General features: G+C 43.2%; 2 protein-coding genes across 9 annotated transcripts in view; one reads left to right on the top strand and one right to left on the bottom strand.

Annotated features, from left to right (window-relative positions):
- The window catches only part of LOC142587733 (uncharacterized), a 56,380-nt gene extending 48,186 nt beyond the window's left edge, over positions 1–8,194 (top strand). Inside the window, exons 3-5 of the mRNA XM_075698941.1 lie at positions 4,622–4,706; positions 5,440–6,306; positions 6,638–8,194. Of these exons, the coding sequence (XP_075555056.1) occupies positions 4,622–4,706; positions 5,440–6,306; positions 6,638–7,296 (1,611 nt within the window). The 3' untranslated portion in view covers positions 7,297–8,194. The remainder of the gene's footprint in view (positions 1–4,621; positions 4,707–5,439; positions 6,307–6,637) is intronic.
- The window catches only part of LOC142587692 (uncharacterized), an 868,078-nt gene that overhangs the window by 602,684 nt on the left and 242,272 nt on the right, over positions 1–23,122 (bottom strand). The window lies entirely within an intron of this gene.

The raw sequence follows: 23,122 nt of genomic DNA, 5'->3' as shown, positions 1-23,122 counted from the left end.
AGCCGCCGTTCTTCCTTTAGGCATTTAGGCATTTTAGGCTTCAGGCATGTTGTCGCAAGCTCGGCCGAGTGAGCCATCCCTTCCATCTCGTCCGAGTGCTTTTTCACTCACAACTACGCGCCTGGCGCCTCCTTTGCAGCCTGTGCACCAAAATTTAAAGGGGCCTTAAATAGGAACAATAAATCAGTTTAGACTGAGAACGCATTATTTCAGAACTTAATTTTAGTTAATTTCGCGGTAAGAGGTCGTTTACCAGAATGAACAGCTAAGCCCGAACTTCATATTTTCTTTTATTTAGCGTCCAAACCACAGCGCCGGTACGTCAGTGTGACGTCATAGATTTCAAAGTACTTTCTCGTGCAGTGAAAGTTTCGAAACTCGCTAAGTTCAGTCGTTGGCTCCTTTAGAACACAATCTAGTCCATCTTTACTTATAAGAAATTAGCTAGGCCTAAGGTGACACCGTCAAAATCCATGACGCCACGGCTGGCTGGTGCGGGAACTTCAGTGCCGCGGCACCGCCCGTCTCATTTTTGCATCTTTCCTGGCTTATCGAGCCTCCTCTCGTGGTAAGAGCAGCCTTTCTTAGTATTCTCGAATGTTAATTTACTCGAGTATTCCCTACAGGCAATACATACCAGAAAGAAAATTTTCTTCCTTAGTTTTGGTATTGATTATCAAGTTTTCGACTCTCTTCGGCCAACACTGAATGACAGGCATCAAACGTCATGTGTTAGTTTAGAGCAGGAACGCATGACGAGGAAGAAGTTTGGCATGCGACTCGCTTTCTTTTAAAAGCATGGTAAGAGCATGGTCATATCTCTGGCTGCAGTGGTGTCACACGTGTGATATAAAGCAAAAGAAATGTACACCTATGGTTCACATATGGCGAGAGCTTTCGGTACAAATTGTAAACGAAGCCATAGGTAGCCTGGGGGCAAGCCTACTTACAGTTTTCTGTCTGATGTTTCCCCGCTATGCTAAAAAAGTTGGTGCAAATTATTTTTTCCTTTTCGTTCATTATGCCTATTCTTGATGTGTTTTGCACATTTAGATAGATAATAAATTATTTTTTCTGGTATTTATATGTGCCGTCAATAAAGGCTTAAAGAGCTACAGGTGGCATGAAAAACGAACGCAGCGCAATATGCTGTATTGCAGTTAAAGAGGAAGTTGCAGAAATTGTGCCATACGCTTCTTGCATGAAAAGAAGATCCCACTTAGCAAGTATGAATGTTGAGAAACACATATAAGATATTTTAATTTGATTCTAAATTTGTCTCAAAAATTAAGGGCGTCACAGAGCAAGATTTGATGATGCCGTGTAACAATAAGTTAAGAATGAAGTTGTTGCTCATAAAGAATAAGCACACTGCATGCTTATTTTGGGCTACAACCATGTGTGTCAGTTACAGCGATCATAAAAACAGAGCGAGCCAGTGTACCGTGACATCATGATGCACCCACCTTCTGGACACCTAAACCGAAACTGGCTCGTAGAAATAAGTACTATAGTAATTTATTTAGGGCATTCTTGCACTTCACTCTATTCCAAGGTTTAGAGTGTTCAGACCTTCATTTGACGAAAAAAAAAAAAAAAGACCACGTTAAAACTGTCACGTGAGAACAACGACCTGTGTTTTTTCCTTTAAAGATACTTAAAACATTTTTTGCATTTAAAACTGCTTTGTTCTTGCTCAAATTTCGCCCCAAGATCGCATTTTATAGCCCGGATCATTCAATATAACCCTTGGAACTGTTACTTGCCTGCTTTTTCAAGTAAAAGATGCAAATTTGCCTTTGTCTGCACCATTATATTGGTGTGCACATCACACTTCCTCCCACCCCAGCGATTAATCAAAATAATGTCAACAGCCATGCTTTTCCGTACTGCAGACGTCGGAAGCGACCAGGTAACTTCATAACCACCATGTGTTGAACATCTCACACTGTGAGGGGTGCAGACACATGTAACCTAGCATTTTTGAAGATAAGGTCCTCTTATAACTTCACATGGTTTGGCGCGTCTAGGTCTCTTGCACCCACTTCAAGAAAAAAAAAACGGTCTTTTCGCGCCTTCAGAACATAACAGCGAGTCACGAAATATATCAAAATGCAGATCTCAACGAGACAAGAAGCGATAATTAGCCGCAGACTCGGTAAAAGTAACAGTACGGGCATAATTAGAGCCAATATAGTCCAAAATCAACCACAATGCACCATAGACTTGTGGTTGGGCTGATAGACAGGTGGGCCGATCTCCGGGATCGGCCCACCTGGTGTCTTGGTCAAAAACCGGCCATCCAAGTGTCGATGTCATTGCACGTGAAATACCACACCAGTAAGATGCGAAATTAGCCAAAATGAGCATTAAAAAGAGATAGAGAGGTAGAATAGAAATCTATCAATATTTCACCATCGAATCATCGAACCATCATGTACGTCGACCTTGTCTTTCTTAGCATCGACACTTGTTCGACCCTTCTTTCTTCTTGACAAACCACACAAGTAACAGTGCCAAAGGTTGGTTATACGAAATGATTTACGCCATACAATGCGAGCTTGCTGCTAAATTTAGGCAGTAGGAAGCGCGATTCTTGTCAAAAAGTTAAGAGGAAAATTCAGGTTAAGCACGGCCAAGCGTAAATTGGCTAAGTCAGCATGCGCACATATGCCATGCGAGTGCTAAGCACGACTGTGGCTTCAGCGTTGAGCCCAGAACTTCTCCAAACTTCCACCATGCCGTGCTTAAATACTGTGATAGACTGCGGCAGCGCATTTTATTTATTTTGTTGTGCAAGTGCAAATAGAGTGATAAAGAAAACTAAAAACTACAATGGCCGGAGGTGCGGTATTCTTGGGCAATTCTCACGTGACTAGCGCCGGAGTGACTTCGCCATAATGTTACTCACGATTATTGTGAGAAACTCTATGGACAGTGCCAATCGTGCATAGAGAAAGAAGGATGCAACACTGCTAAGACGGCATTCTTGGCATTGTGCGAGAAATGCTGTTCCCCGTAGACGCCGAAGCGTCCGGCACTAGTCACATGAAATCTCATGAAAGTGCAAGTATCTCCGCAAGTGATATGCCCATTATCGCCAATAAGGGCTTCCGCAGAGCAGCAGGAACCAATCTCGGAGACCATGCTTTGGCATGCCGCAGGTGCCAAAAGATTTCAGAAGCCAGAAACAGCTACAAAGATATGCATTTTTTAAAATTTTTGCTGCCCATCATAAAAATTTTGCGCTCTGTGCAGCTCTGTTCTTGTTTAAATTTTGCAACAACATCTTATTTTCTGACATGGATCATTCAATATAACACTTGGCACTGTTACTTGCCTGGTTTTCAAGGGTAACCTTCAGCCTCTCGTCGTAGGTGGCGTTTACAACATGGTGACTATCTCATGTCGTCACTTCCGTCATTTGCTGTTCAGCAAAGCATGGCCTTCGAGATTGCTTTCCACTACTTGTTGAAAGGTACATGATGTCACGATGATGCGAAATCCGAAGCCACCAGTGCTGGCATAGAGTAGCAGGAAATTCTAAATTCTATTCTATTGGTGTCAACAAAAAGCTTTGTCGATTCCACTGTTTGGTGAGCACGAATGATATTTCAGGCATAATGAGTACAATCCTTAATTTCTATTAGCCTGAGTAGTGTCATCAGGCCAGGTTAACCCATGCGCACACATCAACAGCTTCCAGTTGAGCTTACATTATGTGAATGATGGTGTCATAGCTGCCCACTATGAATACACATGCTATGACACTGCGGAGAGACAAACTAAGAAAACAGGCTAAGCCAGAACAGGAAAACCACATGAATAAAGAGCCAGGCTTCGCACAACTTGAATTAAGGCTCTCATACTAAGCATAAATAAGGATTCCTGTGTGTAGTGTGCAAGTGAGAGTAAAACAAATATCAGCAAACAAAGCGAAATTGCATTACTATCTCTTCTTTCATAGTTTAGCATATCTTGCTTTTGCCGGTACTTTTCTGGTGACATAATTGAATTTAACCGCAAAAAAGCATCTTTGTAATAACAAAACCTTACTGTTTGCAAATGTCAAAAAACAGGCAGCAAAGAAAAATATAGAACCTGTCTTGCAAAAAAAAAAAAAGAAGAAGAAGCACGTATGTGCGTTGCTTCACCCTGTGCTGCACATGTCTTTTTTTGCAAATGAACATTCACACAAGCAATCTGAAAGGAATCACTCCTTCAGTTTGCCAATATAGCGTTCAATGCCTTGAGCTCTGTGGCTTCCTACATCTGCTGTACCACAGCATGTGCACTGTGGGCGACTTTCACAAGCACACAAAGAAATTATTAAATGCACAAGTAGTGGCTTTAAGGAAAACTACAGTTTGAAGCTTTCAGTGATATCTATTTTTAAGCAGCATGTCTAGTACATGATTTCACACTTCTCAATGCTTTGGACAGACCAGATGGCTCCAGCTGAACGAAAAGGCAATTAAATGAACGGTCCATGTCGTCTTTGATCTGAAGCAATGAGATTCTGCATGTAACCATGCAAGATTTCCAAACAGTAAACAATAAGAACTGCATGAGCACAAAAGACCCCAGCTTCTCACATCATGCTTGTGTTTAACTACTGCAGGAAAAGCACCAGCAAGCAGATGCACTTGAATATTTCGAGGGCTCAGGGATGGAGCCTGCAGGAGAGCCTGCCCCACATCCTACTGGTAAGTTTACTTCATTCTCTCAACTTCAAAGACAGATATGCATTATTTTATTATGGTGCATGCTGCAATGACTTATCACAATTTAGTCAAATAACGGAGCAAGAGCACAATCTACTGGCCATTGTAGAAAGATCCACAACCGACTAGTACCCACCCTGCCCTCAAGTGCAGTGGTTTACTATGGATTATGTCTTTTAAGGTAACCACAGCAAAATTAAAAGCATTACAGCATTTGATGAAAAAAAACTTATGGCCATAAAAACAAAAAGAAAAAAAAATGCCAGGTGACAACTTGAGTCTCTTTTCATTTTATTGGCACTGATGTTTCTTGCTGGCCATCTCCCACTTTTTCATTTTTTAATCTTTCTTTCACAGATTGTTTGATACATAAAATTGGGAAGAAGAGGCATAGCTGCTATAAGTGATAGCTAGTGTATGCTCACTTGCCCACAGCTAGTTTATGACCACAGTTTATGCCCACTGTGCATGTTGGTAGCTTAATTAAGCCTATGAAAAGGTGCAGTTTGTTATGCAACAAATTCCTTTATGGTTACTTGAACCACGGTTTACAAGCTTCACAATTTGCCTGTAGCAAGCTTTTTGACCACTACTACTGTGCATCTATTACTTCTATCTCTCACCAAACCAAACATGCTGTCACTGTCCAACACAGACATAAAACAAACTTCCTTATTATGTCATTCATTCTCCTTCAAACCTTATTTCGCAACAGATGCAGACACGGAAGCACCAAGGCATGAAGTTCGCCACCATCGAGACCTCCGGCAGTTAGTCTACCATCTTCAGAGAAATGTCCAAACACTGTCTCATGATCAGTCCAAACTGGCCAAGGACATCAGCCGAATGCGTCGGAATAGCACTGAACTCTCTTTGGCCATAGCTTCACTGCAAGGAGTTTCCAGCACAGCCTACTCAACACAGATTGACAGCCAGTTGCGCCAGCTGGAAGATCGAATGCTAGCACAAAGTGAGAATGTTCGAAACGTTTCAAGCTGCTTCCAGAGTGTTGACAAAGTCCATGCCTCAACTGTAGAGCTCTTCAGGGACTTGCGCTCACTTGAGAAGAAAGTGGACCGAGGTCTGAATGATCTGCGCAAGGAAGTCTCCAAATGTGACTTCGATGTAGCCACTGCTTTGTCACTAGCCAAAGCTGTCCGACAAGATGAGCTTGCCAGACGAGAGTCCCTTGCTAGCCTGAAGAATGATCTGCTCCAGGCAAGATCTGAGCTGGACAAAACTCGGTACAAGATACTTAGCGTGGAAGGAGCAGTCCTCAACACAACAGTATCAAGCCGCAAAGCAGGCAGTGACTGGGTGTCTCAAGAGATTAAGATTGCAAACCTTGAAGTTGCAAGCACACGGCTTTCCAAGATGGTTGAACACAACGGCCGCAAGTTGGCACACCTTGCAAGATCACTGGACCAGGCAGTAAACCGTGAGGTTCTCGATGAGTGGAAGAGAAAGCAGGAAGACTTATCCAGCATTCTACGCAACATGACCGAAGAAGTGCCCAAAATGAGGAAAAACATTACTCGTCTTGAAGGAGAAGTGGAAAAGTTTGAGGACAATTTACCACAAGGCAAGTAGTTATGCAAAATGGTTACTACTGACATACTTAATTACTCTATGTAGTGTGCACAATAGGTACTATTACTTCCGCTATCACACATATTTATGATTATACCTTTTTGTGTAATGATTGTTTCCTCTGGCTGTGAAAATGAATGTACATGCAACATGTTAATAATATTTTGATGATTTATAAGTACAAATCATTTTACTAACCAGACATTCTTGCCTGCCAGCTGTCTTGAGATTATGCTTGAGTCAAACAGTCTATGCGAACTAAGTGAACTGTGAGCCACAGCCTGTGCATTCCTGACCAAGTTTGCCCCTTTTCTCTTTTGCAGACTGCTCTTCCAACATCAGTCATCCTACAAATGGTCAACACAGCGGAGTGCAACTGATCCACCCCCACGGTGCTAAGAAGGCCCGCCTAGTCTTTTGTGATATGCAGACAGACGGTGGTGGCTGGACAGTAGTGCAGCGCCGATGTGACGGCTCTCAGGACTTTTATCGGAACTGGGATGATTACAAGCAAGGTTTTGGTGATGTGTCTGGTGAACACTGGCTAGGAAACGATGCACTACATGAGATCACCTCCTCTGGAAACTACTCACTTCGCATTGACCTTTGGGATGTGTCTGGAAATTACAAGTTTGTTGAGTATGACCACATTGTTGTTGGTTCAGAAGCTCAGAGGTACCGACTGGAAGTGTTGGGCTACCGAGGTAATGCCAGCAATGCTCTCGAGTACCATTCAGGTATGGCATTCAGCACAGCTGACAGAGATAATGACTTCAGTAGCACCCACTGTGCTGTGTACTACTCCTCAGGCTGGTGGTACAACCATTGCCAGTATGTCAACATTAATGGCAAGTACAAAGTTGGCTTAACTTGGTACGACATGGATGCCCTCGAGTGGGTACAGCTGTCCAGGGTAGAGATGAAACTAAGACCTGCCACAAGAAGGAAGAAGCGCAGGTGGACAAAGGCCAAGGCTGCCTGAGCAACAGCAGGAGCTCGGGCATCTTTTTTTTGGACTTGGCCAGATATGGCCCTTTGATTAATTTATAAAAATGTGTGTGTGTTGTACATATGCTGCGATAATAGGTATGTGACTGTGTGCAGTGACTATGTGTGCTGTGTATAGTGAGAGATGAACCAGCAATCTGCCTCGTGCCATAAAGGACAAGTTGTTCAAGCCAGCAACACGAGCTGCAGTATCACAGAGCCTGTCTGCCTAACAACATGACAACACTCAAGGGACCAATGCAACAGTGATGTGAAGGCACATTGTTTGACAACATGGACATCCTGTAAGCCAGGGGGAATTGCATTCCTGGCACTTGAAGATTGCCTTCTGGATCCCCAGGCCCATCTGTATGAACTCCAGCCACTACTTGATGAACACATATTTATCAAGGCACGGCCAGAACGTGAATCAGCACGTCCACAGGCAGTTCCCTGAGAATACACGGACAAGGTTAAGGGTGATTGTTAAGCTCTCTAAAGGCCGGCCCATGAGAACATTTCATGTGTAACCAGTGCTGTGTTTGTGTACACCTTCCCTTTCTTATTGAAAAGTGAGCTTGATCGTGCAACTTCAGCCTCTTTAAAAGCAGCATAAGCATGTTTTGCTTCTGGTCAATGTCAGCTGCTATGGACAGACATGAACTGTACTTAACGTGTCAGTCACAGCATACACTGTAGTCTGCAATCAAACCCACCTCCCACTATTTGATAGTGTCCATGATTTCAGAGAAGGCATCTATGTGACACTTCTGCAGAGAAGCAGTCCTGCCAGTCTGCTGTTTGATTGCATTTCTTGTTCTGAAAGGTGTTCATGAGGGCATTTAAGGGCATTTGAGGGTACTGTATGAAAATCAGCAATGCCATTATGATAGTAATTATGGAGTATAAAAGCCACCAAAATTCAGTTAGTGAACACCTCGTAAACAAGCATATGTAGCTCACTCAAATGCCCTTCCCTGTGCTCCTCGAAAAGAGAGGGATGTGCTGTGAACTTTATTGTAGCAAGTGAACAGCTTTCACCAGCATAAAAGTAGAAGTGTGATTATCCAGCAGTGTAGACATAGAAGAGACTTCCTGTCTCCTTGTGAAAATGGTGTAGTTGTTGAGTTTGCATTATTGATAACTACCTGAGGTATGAACCAATAGTATTTATATTTAGTTCAGGCAGCCACTTGTATTTCACTGTGCACTCACACAAATCAAAGTACTACTAGTAGCTTTCTAGTGCTTTGTGCACAGGACAAGATTGTTATTTTTTGCTTTCTTTAAATATTGTGTGTATCAGATATTTAAAAAAAAAATTAACGACATTGATGGCTGTAGCTACTTATGAACAATGTTAGGTGGACTTCAAGCTGCTGATAAGAAGTTACAGCGAATTTCTTGCTTTCTTTTTCTGTGATACATTGGTAGTAGCCAGCTGCTTTGCCCATTATATAAGCCATTGCAACTTTCAACTACAGCAACCCATAATGTTACGATCATTGAGTTGCAAAGTAATGTGCACATTAGATTATAACAAACCAAAATATTTGTCATTACGTAATTTGCCTTTTATTTTGGATAAACACAGCCAGGAGAGACCTTTGATTGATAGGAAACATTAATGGGATCAACAGTAGTGCAGATTATGTATTTTTGTCAGCATGACTTTCAGCCACAATCATAATTTCAGAGATCTTCAGGAAGCTACACCCTTACTGTAATTTAAAAAATTGCAATGTGCATGGGCAATGAAAACTAATCATAAGATATACAGTCAACTTCCGATTTTTCGGACTCCCTAGGGGCCGCGAAAACGTCCGAAGAATCGGGCAGTTAAAAAATTGTTGCATGCCTTTCACTGCACCCAAGGGCTCAAATCGCCAAAGGCACATCCGAAATAGCTCTGAAGGCCTGCCAGTACACTTAGGCGTATCGGTGCTTGTACTGTGATAGGAGAGAGCGGGTGCACAGATGTATAATTAAAATATACATATTATGTCCCATAATAATTGTCCTTTCCCACTCTTGGTACGCTTCAGCGCGTAACACTACCTTATTGAGGAGAAACTGACTTTAGGGGAACCGGCATTACGCAACGTGGCGTGCTTTCGCAGCTTCTAAGGTATTGGCGAGGATTACAAAGGCGGAGTCAGCTCCATTGCTGACAACGGCGAGTTCTGTCAATGAAAAACACGGCAATGAACAGCAAGAAGCATGGTAACGAACATCGAACCAGCTAGGCCTAGCGTTGCCGCGGTAGTGGCTACATCTGCCATCGCATCTACGTGCGAGCGCCTATTCGAGGCGGCGAGATAATAAAAATGGTGTTGGCGCTGGCTTCGATAACACAGCTTCGGGCCTGCGGTCATGGCAAAAGTACGTAAAACTGGATGGCGAAAGGATGTTGCGTCCGAAATTGCAGACGTCCTTATACATTGACTTTATGGGGTACGTGGCGGTGCCGCGACGGCGTCCGAATTATCAGGCACATCAGAAAAATCGGTAGTTGACTGTACTTGTCTTATGTTAAATAATATTGTTCATCTTCACTGACTTAAAAATAATTAACTACTACAGTCGACTTGCAATAATTAAAACTGGAGAAATTCAGTATTCCGCTCAATTCAAACTTTTCTCAAAGTTTTTGGTGGCCGGCTATGTTTTCTATATACTCTGGCATCGATGAGATATCAAATAAAGCTTTCAGTCCATTAGAATATTTCCTTCGTTTGCCATCCCAGGTAAACAAGTTACAAAATAATCCAACCCTTTTGGCTAAAAGCAACTGAAAGTAAGACAACACAGGCATACTGATAGTAATTTACATAGATTCATTACTCTGAAAACTTCGTATTGAAGTCTTATCAGCTAGCAGTACAGTCAAACACTGACGACTGTCACAGCACATGTGACTAGTGCTGGATATCTAACTAGCTGTGTGCTCATCTGCAGCTGATTTCAATAGGGGCTGTGGAGGAGAAGAGTGTGCTCCATGTAGATACCTCTTTGTATATTAATTAATAATTTTCTCTTGAATTGCACATTACTGACTTGAATAATTCAGGCACACATTCATGTTCATAAGGGGTTTAAATTAATGCAAGTCGACTGTAGTTGTGCTGCTCAACAATAAAACTACTATACTTCGCTGTGCAGAGTGACAAAAGCAACATACCAGCTAATAAAATTAAGTGTGACGCCATTCAGCCACTGCCATCAATGTTCATGGGTGCAAATACAGCCCTCAATTACAGTCATGCTGTAAGCCACATCAAGAGTCACCTAACATGCAAGTCATTGTATGACACAATATATGTTCCTCATGTACCCCTGACAAACCACCAGCTAGTCAAGAAAGCAAATTGTGTTATGTGCCAACATGGCAAAACCTCCCTTAAACAAAGTTTACATGTTCTGAAAATGCTCTGTCCGCTCAATCAGGTAGCAATGATGAGACAAAATTGATGACAAAATAACATGCAGAAGGAAAGACGTACAACTGCAAATTGAGATGGGAGCTGCCCGCACGCTTAGCGATACCCCATCGACAGTGTCAGTAACACTTCTTTAAGAAAGTACCCCACATTACTCCTCATACATTCATTTACCAAACAAAAGTGCAATTGAAATCACTAATTTGGAACAGAGTGTACAAAATTCACCTTGAATATTTCATGATGATTATAAGTGAAAGCGTCCATGAACTGGCTAACAAAAACAGATTGGCCAAAAAAACCAGCTTAGGAATGCACTGTTGGTGTTATTGCAGGGATTTTAACAACAGTCGGTCTGATGGTCATTTTTGTTATTTCAGATCTCATACATATGAGTGTTTTTCCTCAATATGATGCAGAGGAATTTGTTATGTGTTGCTTATTTATTTAGGCCTTTGTTATTCTCTACATTTGTTGCAATTGCATTTCCCAAGGAGAGGTTTCGCTGTAAGTAGTGTGCGATATATATATATATATATATATATATATATATATATATGTGTGTGTGTGTGTGTGTGTGTGTGTGTGTGTGTGTGTGTGTGTGTGTGTGTGTGTGTGTGTGTGTGTGTGTGTGTGTGTGTGTGTGTGTGTGTGTGTGTGTGTGTGTGTTTGACATTAAAATCGTCATGCTTCAGATGGAGAATGTCTTTGCTGGGTGCAAGATGTTTAGGTAATATAAGTGAACCTAGCATTAGATTATAAAAACGCCTTGAAGATATTTTTTTCTTACAAGGCGTTTGTACAGGTTCACTCCTGTTTGCACAACTGTCTTAGACAGCTGGTGTAGAGAAGAAGAGTGTAGGTATGATGCTTCAAATGTGTTTTTGTCTTGTACATAGATATAATAAAACAGAGTTCAAACAACAGAATGCTGCATTACCATGCACATATTTTACTTGTGTGTACTACCAAACTCAATCTCATAAAACATAGCACATGACACATTCTGAAAGCACAGAAAACTGGAAAGCATAAATATTTGTGTTGGTAGAAAAAAACCTTGGCATAGAACAACTATACCTTAGCTTCCAATATTCTGACTGGGCAGTATGGATTACCGCAGTGAAAGAGATACAAGGCACATCACAGGCTACAAAAGGGCTGCAGGGTAGGTTGCTTCAAGGCAGAGACAATAAATTTTTATCACTTCACGAAACATCTCGGACAGTAACACAAAAATGAAGAACACACACAAACTGTTTTGAGCAACTGCACAAAATATATATATAAAAAAGAATATTGTTCAAGAATAAACACGAACTGAATGCTAACAGAAATAGATATCCACCAGAAAAAAGTAGGAGACACCAGCTCTCTGCATAGAGAGAACTATCACATCCAACATTACCTGAAATAGCAAGTTCGATAACTAACATTTTAACACATTTCCCAGTAAAGCTAGCACCTCCGCACCACTGTTTCACAACACTAGAAATCTTGAAAAGGGTGGTGAAGCACTCACATTTGAATTAATGCAGGCTTTTTTAACAGTTATCTGTGGCAGATCACATAATTACACCTCTGCAGTATTATTTTCCAAAGAAACCTTCTTGAAGTGCGGTGGGGTAACATGACATAGAATGAGTATTTCATGGCACACTGGAGATGGGTATACTGAAACATGTTAGTCCATAAATTTCTATGACATGGACATGCTTTCAGCACTCAGAGGCCTGAATTTGCTCTTGTAGTATGTGCCTTAACATACATAATCAAAGAACTCATCAGCAAAATTTCTTAAATTAATTACTAATTCCACATTGTGATTTTCTACAAAAGTAGTGCAGTCCTCTCCAAGTAACCTAACTACAGAGGCGCAATTGCCTTAGCCACCGTAGTCAACTTTTAAAAATTTGGTTCAGCTAATATAAAACAATCTGTATAAGTGCTTGTGTAAGTGATGTACAAATTTTTGTTACATTGCAACAATATCAGCTTTCTTATTAAGGCATTCACTGGAGTTCACTGATGTGTTCCTAACAGAGAGAACAAATCAAAAGTGGAGGGATGCATTCCGTGCAAGACTTTGCATCTAGTATTCTGCTTTGAGCTTCACGTTAAATATGGCGCCCCTTCAAATCAAGTCAGTCATCAGAAAAGCACTTCTTTTGTCTTTTAGATGATTACCGATATTGCAAATGAAAGATTGTTTCGAAATACTCTGTGAAATAGTTCCTTGCATTTGAGGCCAGAAGTTTTTTTGGCACTATCTTGATTCAATGCTTTTTCTCAGGTAGCAACAAATCTCACGTTTACATAGAAGCCACTTCCATTTTCAGTTACATAACACAGCTTCCTCAAGTGACCAATGAGTGACTAACTCAATTGTATAATACCATTTATAAATAAGCAAGCTTTTTTTCTTCACTTTACCTTACAGCAACTACATGTGGCATTATCTGCATGCAAACACACCCAAGACTAACTCTATGTGGAACAACTACAGAAGACATCTGAAGTATGTGCTTAAATTTAACAATGACACAACAACATGCACAAGTAACATATTTCTGCTATATAATCCTGCACATGACATGCTGTTTTGGTCTATATCTTGGTACACTAAATTAGTATTATAACCAGGTGCAAAAGGTTTTAGGAATAAAATGTTTTTGTTCCTGTATGACCAAAAGAAGTTCTTAAGTCATAGTTATATGCAGATAAATATCTTTCTTTCTCTACGCAATGGCCTCAAAATTGGCACATGTACCGTATTTACTCGATTCTAACGCGCCCTCGATTGTAACGCGCACCCGTTTGCCGTGACCTAGAGAAAGAAAAGTCCAGAAATAAAACTTTCTCTCATTTGGAAAAAAACAAAGATTTACTCCCAATGCACTAAATTTGCGATAAATTAAAGATATCGCAGTTTCGCGCGAAAGGCGAAGCATCGATTACGATAGCAAATTAGTAGACAGCTATGGGGCTCTTGCATTGCCCAGGGGGCGCTGCGAAAATGGCGCTAAAAAGCGCCCCCTGTCCTGAACTGGGTAGTACCAAGCTCGGTCGTCTGCTTCGGAAATACACGCTTACAATATGGACTCGCCACTTTCGGTTTTCTTGTACCACGGCTTGCAGCGAATATCGGGCGCCGAAGATTTTTTCATGGGTGGCACGCTGCGTAAAGGCAATAAATTATGCAACGCCGAATACGTGTACGCCGTTCAAGAAATAAGCGGCGATCGAAGTTTTTGCGCGGTGTCAATCGCAAGGGAAGCGAGTCGCGTACGAAGTTGAACTTCAGGTAAGATTTGCACACTGCTAGATTCAGACGCACAAACGCGAGGAAATGCTTGCTATAAATGAATTCACAGCAGCGATAAGCAGACATGTGTACGGAACTTATCGAGCGCACGACGGTGCGCGCCGCGACGGCAGCTGTCTTTCGACATGCCGCGAAACGGCGGGCTTCCTCCAATCTTCGTTGACTGCATGCCGCTAGACAAGTAATTTTGCCTGCACTGTAGTAGCAGCAATCCGTCGCTTTAGCAACTGATAAATAACTGATGCAATGTATATGAGCTCGCAGTGACGTACGTACGAATCGCGCTGCTCGCTTGATGTATGACCGCGCTCGATCATCGATGTGCTGCAATCAATACTACCTTACTGCGCTGCCTCAACGTGCTGACTTGAGGTCAAGGATGCTGTGCTGGTCGTAGTGGGCTAGTGAATTGTCACCGAATCAGCCCGACCATTTGTGCTTATTTGAACACCACCTGGTCACTTCACCACTTCGCACTGGTAGAATTGTTAATTGTCGCTGTGGCCAGGTCTCGAATCGTGAATCACCAGCCATACCTGCTGCTATGTCGGTCTGCCGTCGGAACTGTAGGTGCAAAAGACCGAATTTTAGAACGCAGATAATCAAGCAAGCTTCAAGACAGGCGAAGCAGTCAGCATGGCGCGAAGTTTCGCTTATCCAGCGCGCCCGATGCTCCGATTCGTGAGGCCTGGAAGGAAAACGGTAGAATCTGATGTTGGGATTCAGGCCTTCTTGTTCATGGCAGCCTACGACGCAGAAGTAACGAAGGTGACGCTTTTTCGAGGCTGAGTGAGATAGGCCTCTCCGGATCGGCGTCGCCGATTTCTTCTACTTCCAGCATTACGTCTCACGGAGAGTCCGTTTTCGTTAATTTGTAGGCTGCGGATAGCTCGAGCGTGGTCGGCGTGGTCTGTGAGAAGTGACGAGCCTTTTTGCACTCGCAACAGGGAAGAAGAAAGTGCGAGTCGACGCAAAACTCGGGCTAGAAACGTGCTTCGCCACAGCCAGGGCTCAGTACTACCCAGATAACGTTTCGCGCGCCGCCACCAGGCACCGCTACTATTGGCCTCGAGCTCCACCACTGGAAAAGCAGGCGCCACCGTCGGCGTGACGTTCTATTAGGGATCACGTGGACATAGCGGCCGCGTCGGCTGCTTTGGGAGCGCCTAAGCGAGCTAGGAATAGGAGCTAGGAGCTAGGAAGAAACTAGGAATAGGCAAGAATCAGATGTGTGCATTAAGAGACAAAGCCGGCAATATCGTTACTAATATGGATGAGATAGTTCAAGTGGCTGAGGAGTTCTATAGAGATTTATACAGTGCCAGTGGCACCCACGACGATAGTGGAAGAGAGAATAGCCTAGAGGAATTCTAAATCCCACAGGTAACGCCAGAAGAAGTAAAGAAAGCCTTAGGAGCTATGCAAAGGGGGAAGGCAGCTAGGGAGGATCAGGTACCAGCAGATCTGTTGAAGGATGGTGGTCAGATTGTTCTAGAGAAACTGGCCACCCTGTATACGCAATGCCTCATAACCTCGAGCGTACCGGAGTCTTGGAAGAACGCTAACATAATCCTAATCCATCAGAAAGGGGACGCCAAAGACTTGAAAAAATTATAGACCGATCAGCTTACTGTCCGTTGCCTACAAAGTATTTACTAAGGTAATCGCAAATAGGATCAGGAACGCCTTAGACTTCTGTCAACCAAAGGACCAGGCAGGATTCCGTAAAGGCTACTCAACAATAGACCATATTCACACTATCAATCAAGTGACAGAGAAATGTGCAGAATATAACCAGAGTCCTTCCATGTTTTTTCTGGTCACGAAACTGCCGCCTCAGTTTCATATAGCGCCAGCGCCTGCCGCTAGAGGCGCAACCGTGCATGAGAGGGCATGCGAACGCCGCTGCCGCTGTGGTTGTGTGTGGGGCAGCCTCGGTATTCTAGCTTTCTCAACTTCCTCAACCATCGCTTTAGTTTCACGTAACTATTTTTAACATTGAATATAATTAAACTACTGCCTGAGCGTGTCTTCTGCGATGATATGAGCGCACGGGACGAAAAAAAAAAAAGCAGCTCATAACATGGAGCTTGCGGTGGTCTCAGACCGAAAAAAAAAAGAAAGATCTGGAATTTTAAGAGCCAGAACCGCGATACGATTATGAGGCACGCCGTAGTGGGGGACTCGGGATTAGTTTTGATCACCTGGGATCCTTTAAAATGCGCCTAGATTTAAATAAACGGGTGTTTTGCATTTCGCCCCCGTCGAAGTGCGTCCGCTGTACACGGCCGGAAGGACTCTGATATAACCAACCCTTATATATAGCTTTCATTGATTACGAGAAAGCGTTTGATTCTGTCGAAACCTCAGCAGTCATGGAGGCATTACGGAATCAGGGTGTAGACGAGCCGTATGTAAAAATACTGAAAGATATCTATAGCGGCTCCACAGCCACCGTAGTCCTCCATAAAGAAAGCAACAAAATCCCAATAAAGAAAGGCGTCAGACAGGGAGATACGATCTCTCCAATGCTATTCACAGCATGTTTACAGGAGGTATTCCGAGACCTGGAGTGGGAAGAATTGGGGATAAAGGTTGATGGAGAATACCTTAGCAACTTGCGATTCGCTGATGATATTGCCTTGCTTAGTAAAACTCAGGAGACCAATTGCAATGTATGCTCACTGACCTGGAGAGGCAAAGCAGAAGGGTGGGTCTGAAAATTAATCTGCAGAAAACTAAAGTAATGTTTAACAATCTCGGAAGAGAACAGCAGTTTACGATAGGCAGCGAGGCACTGGAAGTGGTAAGGGAATACATCTACTTAGGGCAGGTAGTGACCACGGATCCGGATCATGAGACTGAAATAACCAGAAGAATAAGAATGGGCTGGGGTGCGTTTGGCAGGTATTCTCAAATCATGAACAGCAGGTTGCCACTATCCCTCAAAAGGAAAGTGTATAACAGCTGTGTGTTACCAGTACTAACATATGGGGCAGAAACCTGGAGGCTTACGAAAAGGGTTCTACTTAAATTGAGGACGACGCAACGAGCTATGGAAAGAAGAATGATAGGTGTAACGTTAAGGGATAAGAAAAGAGCAGATTGGGTGAGGGAACAAACGCGAGTTAATGACATCTTAGTTGAAATCAAGAAAAAGAAATGGGCATGGGCAGGACATGTAATGAGGAGGGAAGATAACCGATGGTCGTTAAGGGTTACGGACTGGATTCCAAGGGAAGGGAAGCGTAGCAGGGGGCGGCAGAAAGTTAGGTGGGCGGATGAGATTAAGAAGTTTGCAGGGACGGCATGGCCACAATTAGTACATGACCAGGGTTGTTGGAGAAATATGGGAGAGGCCTTTGCCCTGCAGTGGGCGTAACTAGGCTGATGGTGATGATGATGATGATGAAGCGAGCTGAAAACGAGTTTAAGTTCCCTCGTACGCTGCGGTCCTCATTTAGTGGCGAGATTTTCCCGCTTCGAGTGTCTCCTTTACAAGGATTGAAAGCACTACAATAGGTAGTGGCTGCCTTTGAAGGCGCGCAACATGGTAGGCTACTACTAGGTGCCGCCGTGCCGGACGTACGCAACGGAGCCCAGTGTCAGCCTTCATACGTAGCCGCAGGACAAGACGGTGCGTGAAGCTTGGCTCGCGAAACATAAAACCGGCAAACAGTCATCGGCTACAACTCTGGTATGCAGCAAGCACAGACGCGAGGAAGATTTCTGCTACCGCGCTGGGACTGCGATGTTCGGAAAACGCGCACTGAGACGCTCGCCCGAGTCCGCTGCCCGGCTAATGTCATGATGGTTTTGTCTATGAACTTGTCGATGCTATAGATACTGGCAAGATCACTGGAGTGGAAAGGGAGCGGTAAGAAGCACATTAAATAAAAGCATGGCATATGGTCATGTTTCTGTTATGAATTAATGCACAGGATTACAAAAAAAAAAAAAGAAGAAGCAGCGGGAAATGGCATGCTGAGAACACCAATAAACATACAGTGCGACGCAACTCGAGAAATAATATTGAAATGTCCAAGAATTTAGAAAAAAAGAAAGATTGAATCGTCGCCACGGCACATCACAGTCCCCGTAGGCGTCGAAGTCTCTACAATGAAATTATCTTTGAACAGCTCTGATAGCACCCACGCAACAATGGTTGCTTGTATACTGTCAAATGCTCATATTCTGCGGCCTAAAGCTCATGGCACGGAGCGAAAATGCGCACGCGGCGAAAGCGAAACAGTGCGCGGACAAGCATGCAGACGCGCAGTCGGTCGCTGCCAACCTGTGTAACCTGTGCGATCGCTGCATTGAGACTTCATTCTATTACGCTCCATTTAGTTATACAAACACTATAAGAACATATTTCACATAGTTTGCTCTCAGCGTCTGCCTACCTTTCACGCAAGAAGCCGGTTCGGGAGACTCCATCGCGGCGACCGCGCGCAGTGGCGTTCACTGTACGTATTCGGTAAAGAGATAGCGTCTGTAAACGATTCTGTGCTTTCAGTTTGCCCAATATTATTATTTAGACAGTAAAAAACTTCTCTCGTTTCGAAAGTACTAACAGAAATGTCTGGGAGAGCTCCCGCGTGGTGTTTTCAGTGAGCGCTGACAGCAAAACCTATGAGGAGCGCGTCGCGTGATCCCTCATACTACGCCAGCGAGGCGCTACCGATAGATGGCGACTCCGTAACTCCTCGCCGCCAATACCTCAAACTCCAGCGCAAGACGCCCATACGAAAAGTAAGGATAGTAGTTTTATCGGCTGTATAAACATTTAAACATTCGCTTACTAACTAAATTAATAAGCATGGTGTCACGCGCACACAAGCATGAACACGTCTCGCTCAATCACCGCGGAAACTCTTTATCAAAACGCTGGAGTGAGGAAGTGCGGTAGAAGGAACGAGGGAATTGACCTTTGTGCGGCCTCTCGCTTTGACACGAACTAAGCGACGAGAATGCAATTCGGTACGCCTAGATGCGTGTAAGGCCGCCCCACGTTCAACGTTTTTACCGGCGTTGCGTCTCCCAGCGCGGTCGCATGAACGGCGCCAGAGAGAGCGTCCAGCCACAGGAGGGGCACGCAGACCAGTGCCAGCGGAGGCAGCGGAGCGTCGCACAATGTAACCAGATTTATTTAATCAGGAACCTCCTAAGCAATTGTGTAATGTTAATGAAAAGAGCTACAATAAGTATTCCTCAATGCAATATTTATGCCTTTTGTATGGTTTTACGCTAAATAAAATATTCAGGGCAGTGTAGAAAAATTACACAAGGCTAGGCTTCAGAAAACTGGCAGCGATATCGACGTGAACATCGTGATGTTGAGATAGCTGAGCATAAAGCAAAGTAGGTGCTTTTTCCTTCTAGACGCCGTACGCCACATCATGGAAACAAGGCAGCAGCTTTTGCTGCTAAAAAAGAAGCTCCTGCTTCTCATTATTATCGATGTTCACCAGTAGCATGATTGAAGCAATCAAACAAGCAGCAATGGCGGCGCAAACCGCGAATCTCCGGAAGTCTTTTGTCAAAGTTGTCAGCAGCACGGCCACGCCCTGCCACGCGCTGATTGGTCTGCGCTTATCGAGCCGCTTCTGACGGCGGCGACGAGATCTGGTGTCCCTTGAGAACGACGTTTCGGCTTGGCGCCACCCTCAGCGTCGACGCCGAGCGAAGTCGGGTGACAAAACGCCAGGAAACGCCGGGAAAACGCTGAATGTGGGGCAGCCTTAAAGGAAGCATTGCCTAAGCACACATACTAAAAGCACATGGAGAAAGCTACGGCAGCTAGGCTCGAAGCGCGTACCAGGCGGCCATTTTGAAATGCCGATGGCGATATGGTAACGCAGATTTAGGGTCGTACTCGATTCTAACGCGCACGCAATTTTTTGGGCCCGTTTTATAGGGAAAAAAGTGCGCGTTCGATTCGAGTAAATACAGTATTATGTTTGGGTCTATAATATATCTATGTAGGATCTTGCAGTATTCTGTTGTGCACAGCAGGGAAGTGTGAATGTGATAAAAAAAGTTTTAGACAATATTAAAGAAACAACTTTAAAATAGTGTACAATGCAGTAACGGTATGTTTTCTAAATATTTATTGTGCACAGCAAGGACTGAAAGACAGGAAGTACAATTTTAAAGTTTTGCAAAACCTTATCTCAAAATTTCACTGTTTGCCACAGGCATTTTTTTAAAGTTCTGTAAAGCACCCTGTTGAAGTTCCGTATTAACCCCCAGCACAACTGTTACCCAACTCTTTCCATCATGATATGTCCAAATGTGTATCATGTCTAAGGCACACACATGTAGACACACAAGCATGTTATAGGGATTTTCTTTTTCTTTTTAGAATAGAATTTTGAAAAATTACCTGCAGCAGATAGCACACTCATACACCTTCGAGCTAGATTACTCAAAGAGGTGGACATTATTCTTATGATCGATTCAAATGCATATTCTCAGGAGGTATTGGTGGGCTGGTTGGTCAGTACATTACCATTTCAAAGGCAGCACACTTGTTGAGACATAGACAAACACTAAATCAAACAAAAATGAGTGCTCACGTGTGATGTCAACACTCGTGTTTGTGTGATTTAGTGTTTGTCTATGTCTCAACAAGTATGCTTCCTTTGAAATGACCATGAGCAATCAGCTAATTAACAGATTTCCCCCTATAAAATTTTTAACTGGTCACTTTACTACACTTCTTGCAATTTACTAATTGTAGATGGTGAGACCAGAAGGTATTCCACTTTGAATGAATTCTAAGGATGACACCACTTTCAGGATATGTGTTTCCAGAGTGAGTGATGAAATGCATTGATATTCCAACTATTTTTGTCTTGCAATGCATAAAAGGGTGTTTTGTTAAGAAAGCAAGTGAAACAAGTGCATTTTACTGCATTTGACATCACATATCTCTGAGCTGGTGTCATCCTTAGGATTCGTTCCAAGTCAATAAGCCTTGCAAACTCGACCACTACAATTTGTAAACTTCAATCTGTGCCCCAATGTAATTAGCTAAAAAGTCTATTACTGTACTTTTGTTGATTAGTCAATTAGTGTGCATTTCGATTTGTCCAAGTAATATCTGCCTCTCTTAGCAATCTAGCTCGACGATTAGAATTGCACTATCCACCACAGGTGATCTTTTAAAATTCTCTTAACTCTAAGAAAAAAGAAAAAAGAACACCTGGTGTATAGTATACATAAAGTGGTAGCACACATGACCTCCCCAATTGATATCAGGCATTGCGCGGACACACTGACAATAATCAAAAGTATTTTTACTTAGTTTGCAGAACAACTCAACCAGTTTTATTTTCTCAGATGCTGAACAACTAACTTTTGTGCATTTCTGTGACAAGTAAATAATTTTATGTAAAAGTTTTCACCTGCACAAGGGCACATGGGGACGCCGGCAAAAGTTTTTTTTTTCACCAAAGAAGTAACAATAGGAGTTATACCCCTCGACTTACTAAACCCATGATTAACTTCCCATTCTTCCAGTAAGACAATCCTGCCAGTTTTGTTCCATGCCACAAATGAGTAACTGCCACAGGACTGAAGAGGGCAGGCTCCAGCTGAAGATTAGTGTCTACTCTTTTAGTCTCGGGAGGCATCTGCTCATCCAGTTGTTATACCTCCCATTTAACTTTGATGTAAGATACGCAAGATACAGGTGACACCATGCTGGCCAACACTGACCACCTGCTCCAGTAAATGTTGCCAGCAGAATTAGCATCTGAATGTGTGTAATGAGGAAGACAGTACACACAACAAGCAATTGTAACTTGAAAACAAAACTTGGAGAAGTTCCTTTCTTAGAGATATTTGGTTCCCATACCTTATGTTTCCCTAAGTAAAAAAGAGGGATGAAATCAAGACTATTTGTGCTAGCACTGTGTATCATTGCAACTGCAGCCTGTGCACCATGGTATAAAATGCAATTCAGCACTCCCCCCCCCCCCTTTTTTTTGATGACAGTATCAGAACCTGACATGGAATGCAAAACCCTGCAGGCAATGAAGTGTAGCATGAGGAATGTGGAGATGTCAGTGAATGCCTTTGTTGAAGAGAAACTGCACCAGACAGAGTCAGCACGCAGAAAAGAAGGTGCCACTGAAATTTACTGTATGAGAATATGGGTGCAGTTCTCTTGATTTGTTTATGTTTAAAGCTAACTGTAGAATTAGCAAATGTACCTCAAACCGAAGAGATGCCCTGGGCCCATTAAACTATGGGCATCACTGACAGGCAATTAAAAAGGAAATAAATTGCCAGTTTGCAGGTGACAGTACACAACACGGTCAAAGCCACAAGAGAAAACTTTCAACAAGGCACAATTCTAGATTGCATTTGAAATTCAGATTAGATGTGCCATTCTCATTTTACTTAGCATCAGTGACATGCTAAATTCAGTGCATGCCATGCATTTCAAATCATTTTCAGTAATCGCTAGCATTCCAGATAAAATAAGAAGAAAACTACATACCGTATTTACCCGCGTATAACCCGCCCCTGCGTATAACCCGCACCCCTAACTTTGAACTCGGCGGAAAAAAAAAAAAAAAACTCGCGTATAACCCGCACGTTTACCTGAAAAAAAAAATGAGCGCTAGAAAGATGCAACTCACACTCAGTGATCATTTCGTTTTCAGAACATTTATTCAAACGACCGCCACCACGTCACTGGTTATCCGATTCTTAATCGTCGCCGCTCTCACTACTGCCATCCGAGGCTTCATCGCCACTCTCAAAGACGTAGTCGTCCTCGGAACCATCCAGACTATTACTGATCGCACATTTTTTAAAGCTTTTGCGCACCAAATCGGCCGGTATCGCTTTCCACGCATCCACGATCCACTGGCACAGCAATGGAATATCAGGCCTTCGCACGCGTCCCGTCGGTGTGAGGGCGTAAATGCCGTCGGCCATCAACTGGGCATACAGCCGCTTCACGTGTGCCTTGAACGGCTTGTTCAGGCACACGTCGAGTGGCTGTAGCATGGACGTCATGCCGCCAGGTATTATGACGA

The sequence above is a fragment of the Dermacentor variabilis genome, chromosome 1, assembly GCF_050947875.1.
Source record: "Dermacentor variabilis isolate Ectoservices chromosome 1, ASM5094787v1, whole genome shotgun sequence".
NCBI classification, from domain to species: Eukaryota; Metazoa; Arthropoda; class Arachnida; order Ixodida; family Ixodidae; genus Dermacentor; species Dermacentor variabilis.
The sequence above is the reverse complement of the archived record's forward strand: the minus strand, read 5'-3'. Positions and strand labels throughout refer to the sequence as shown.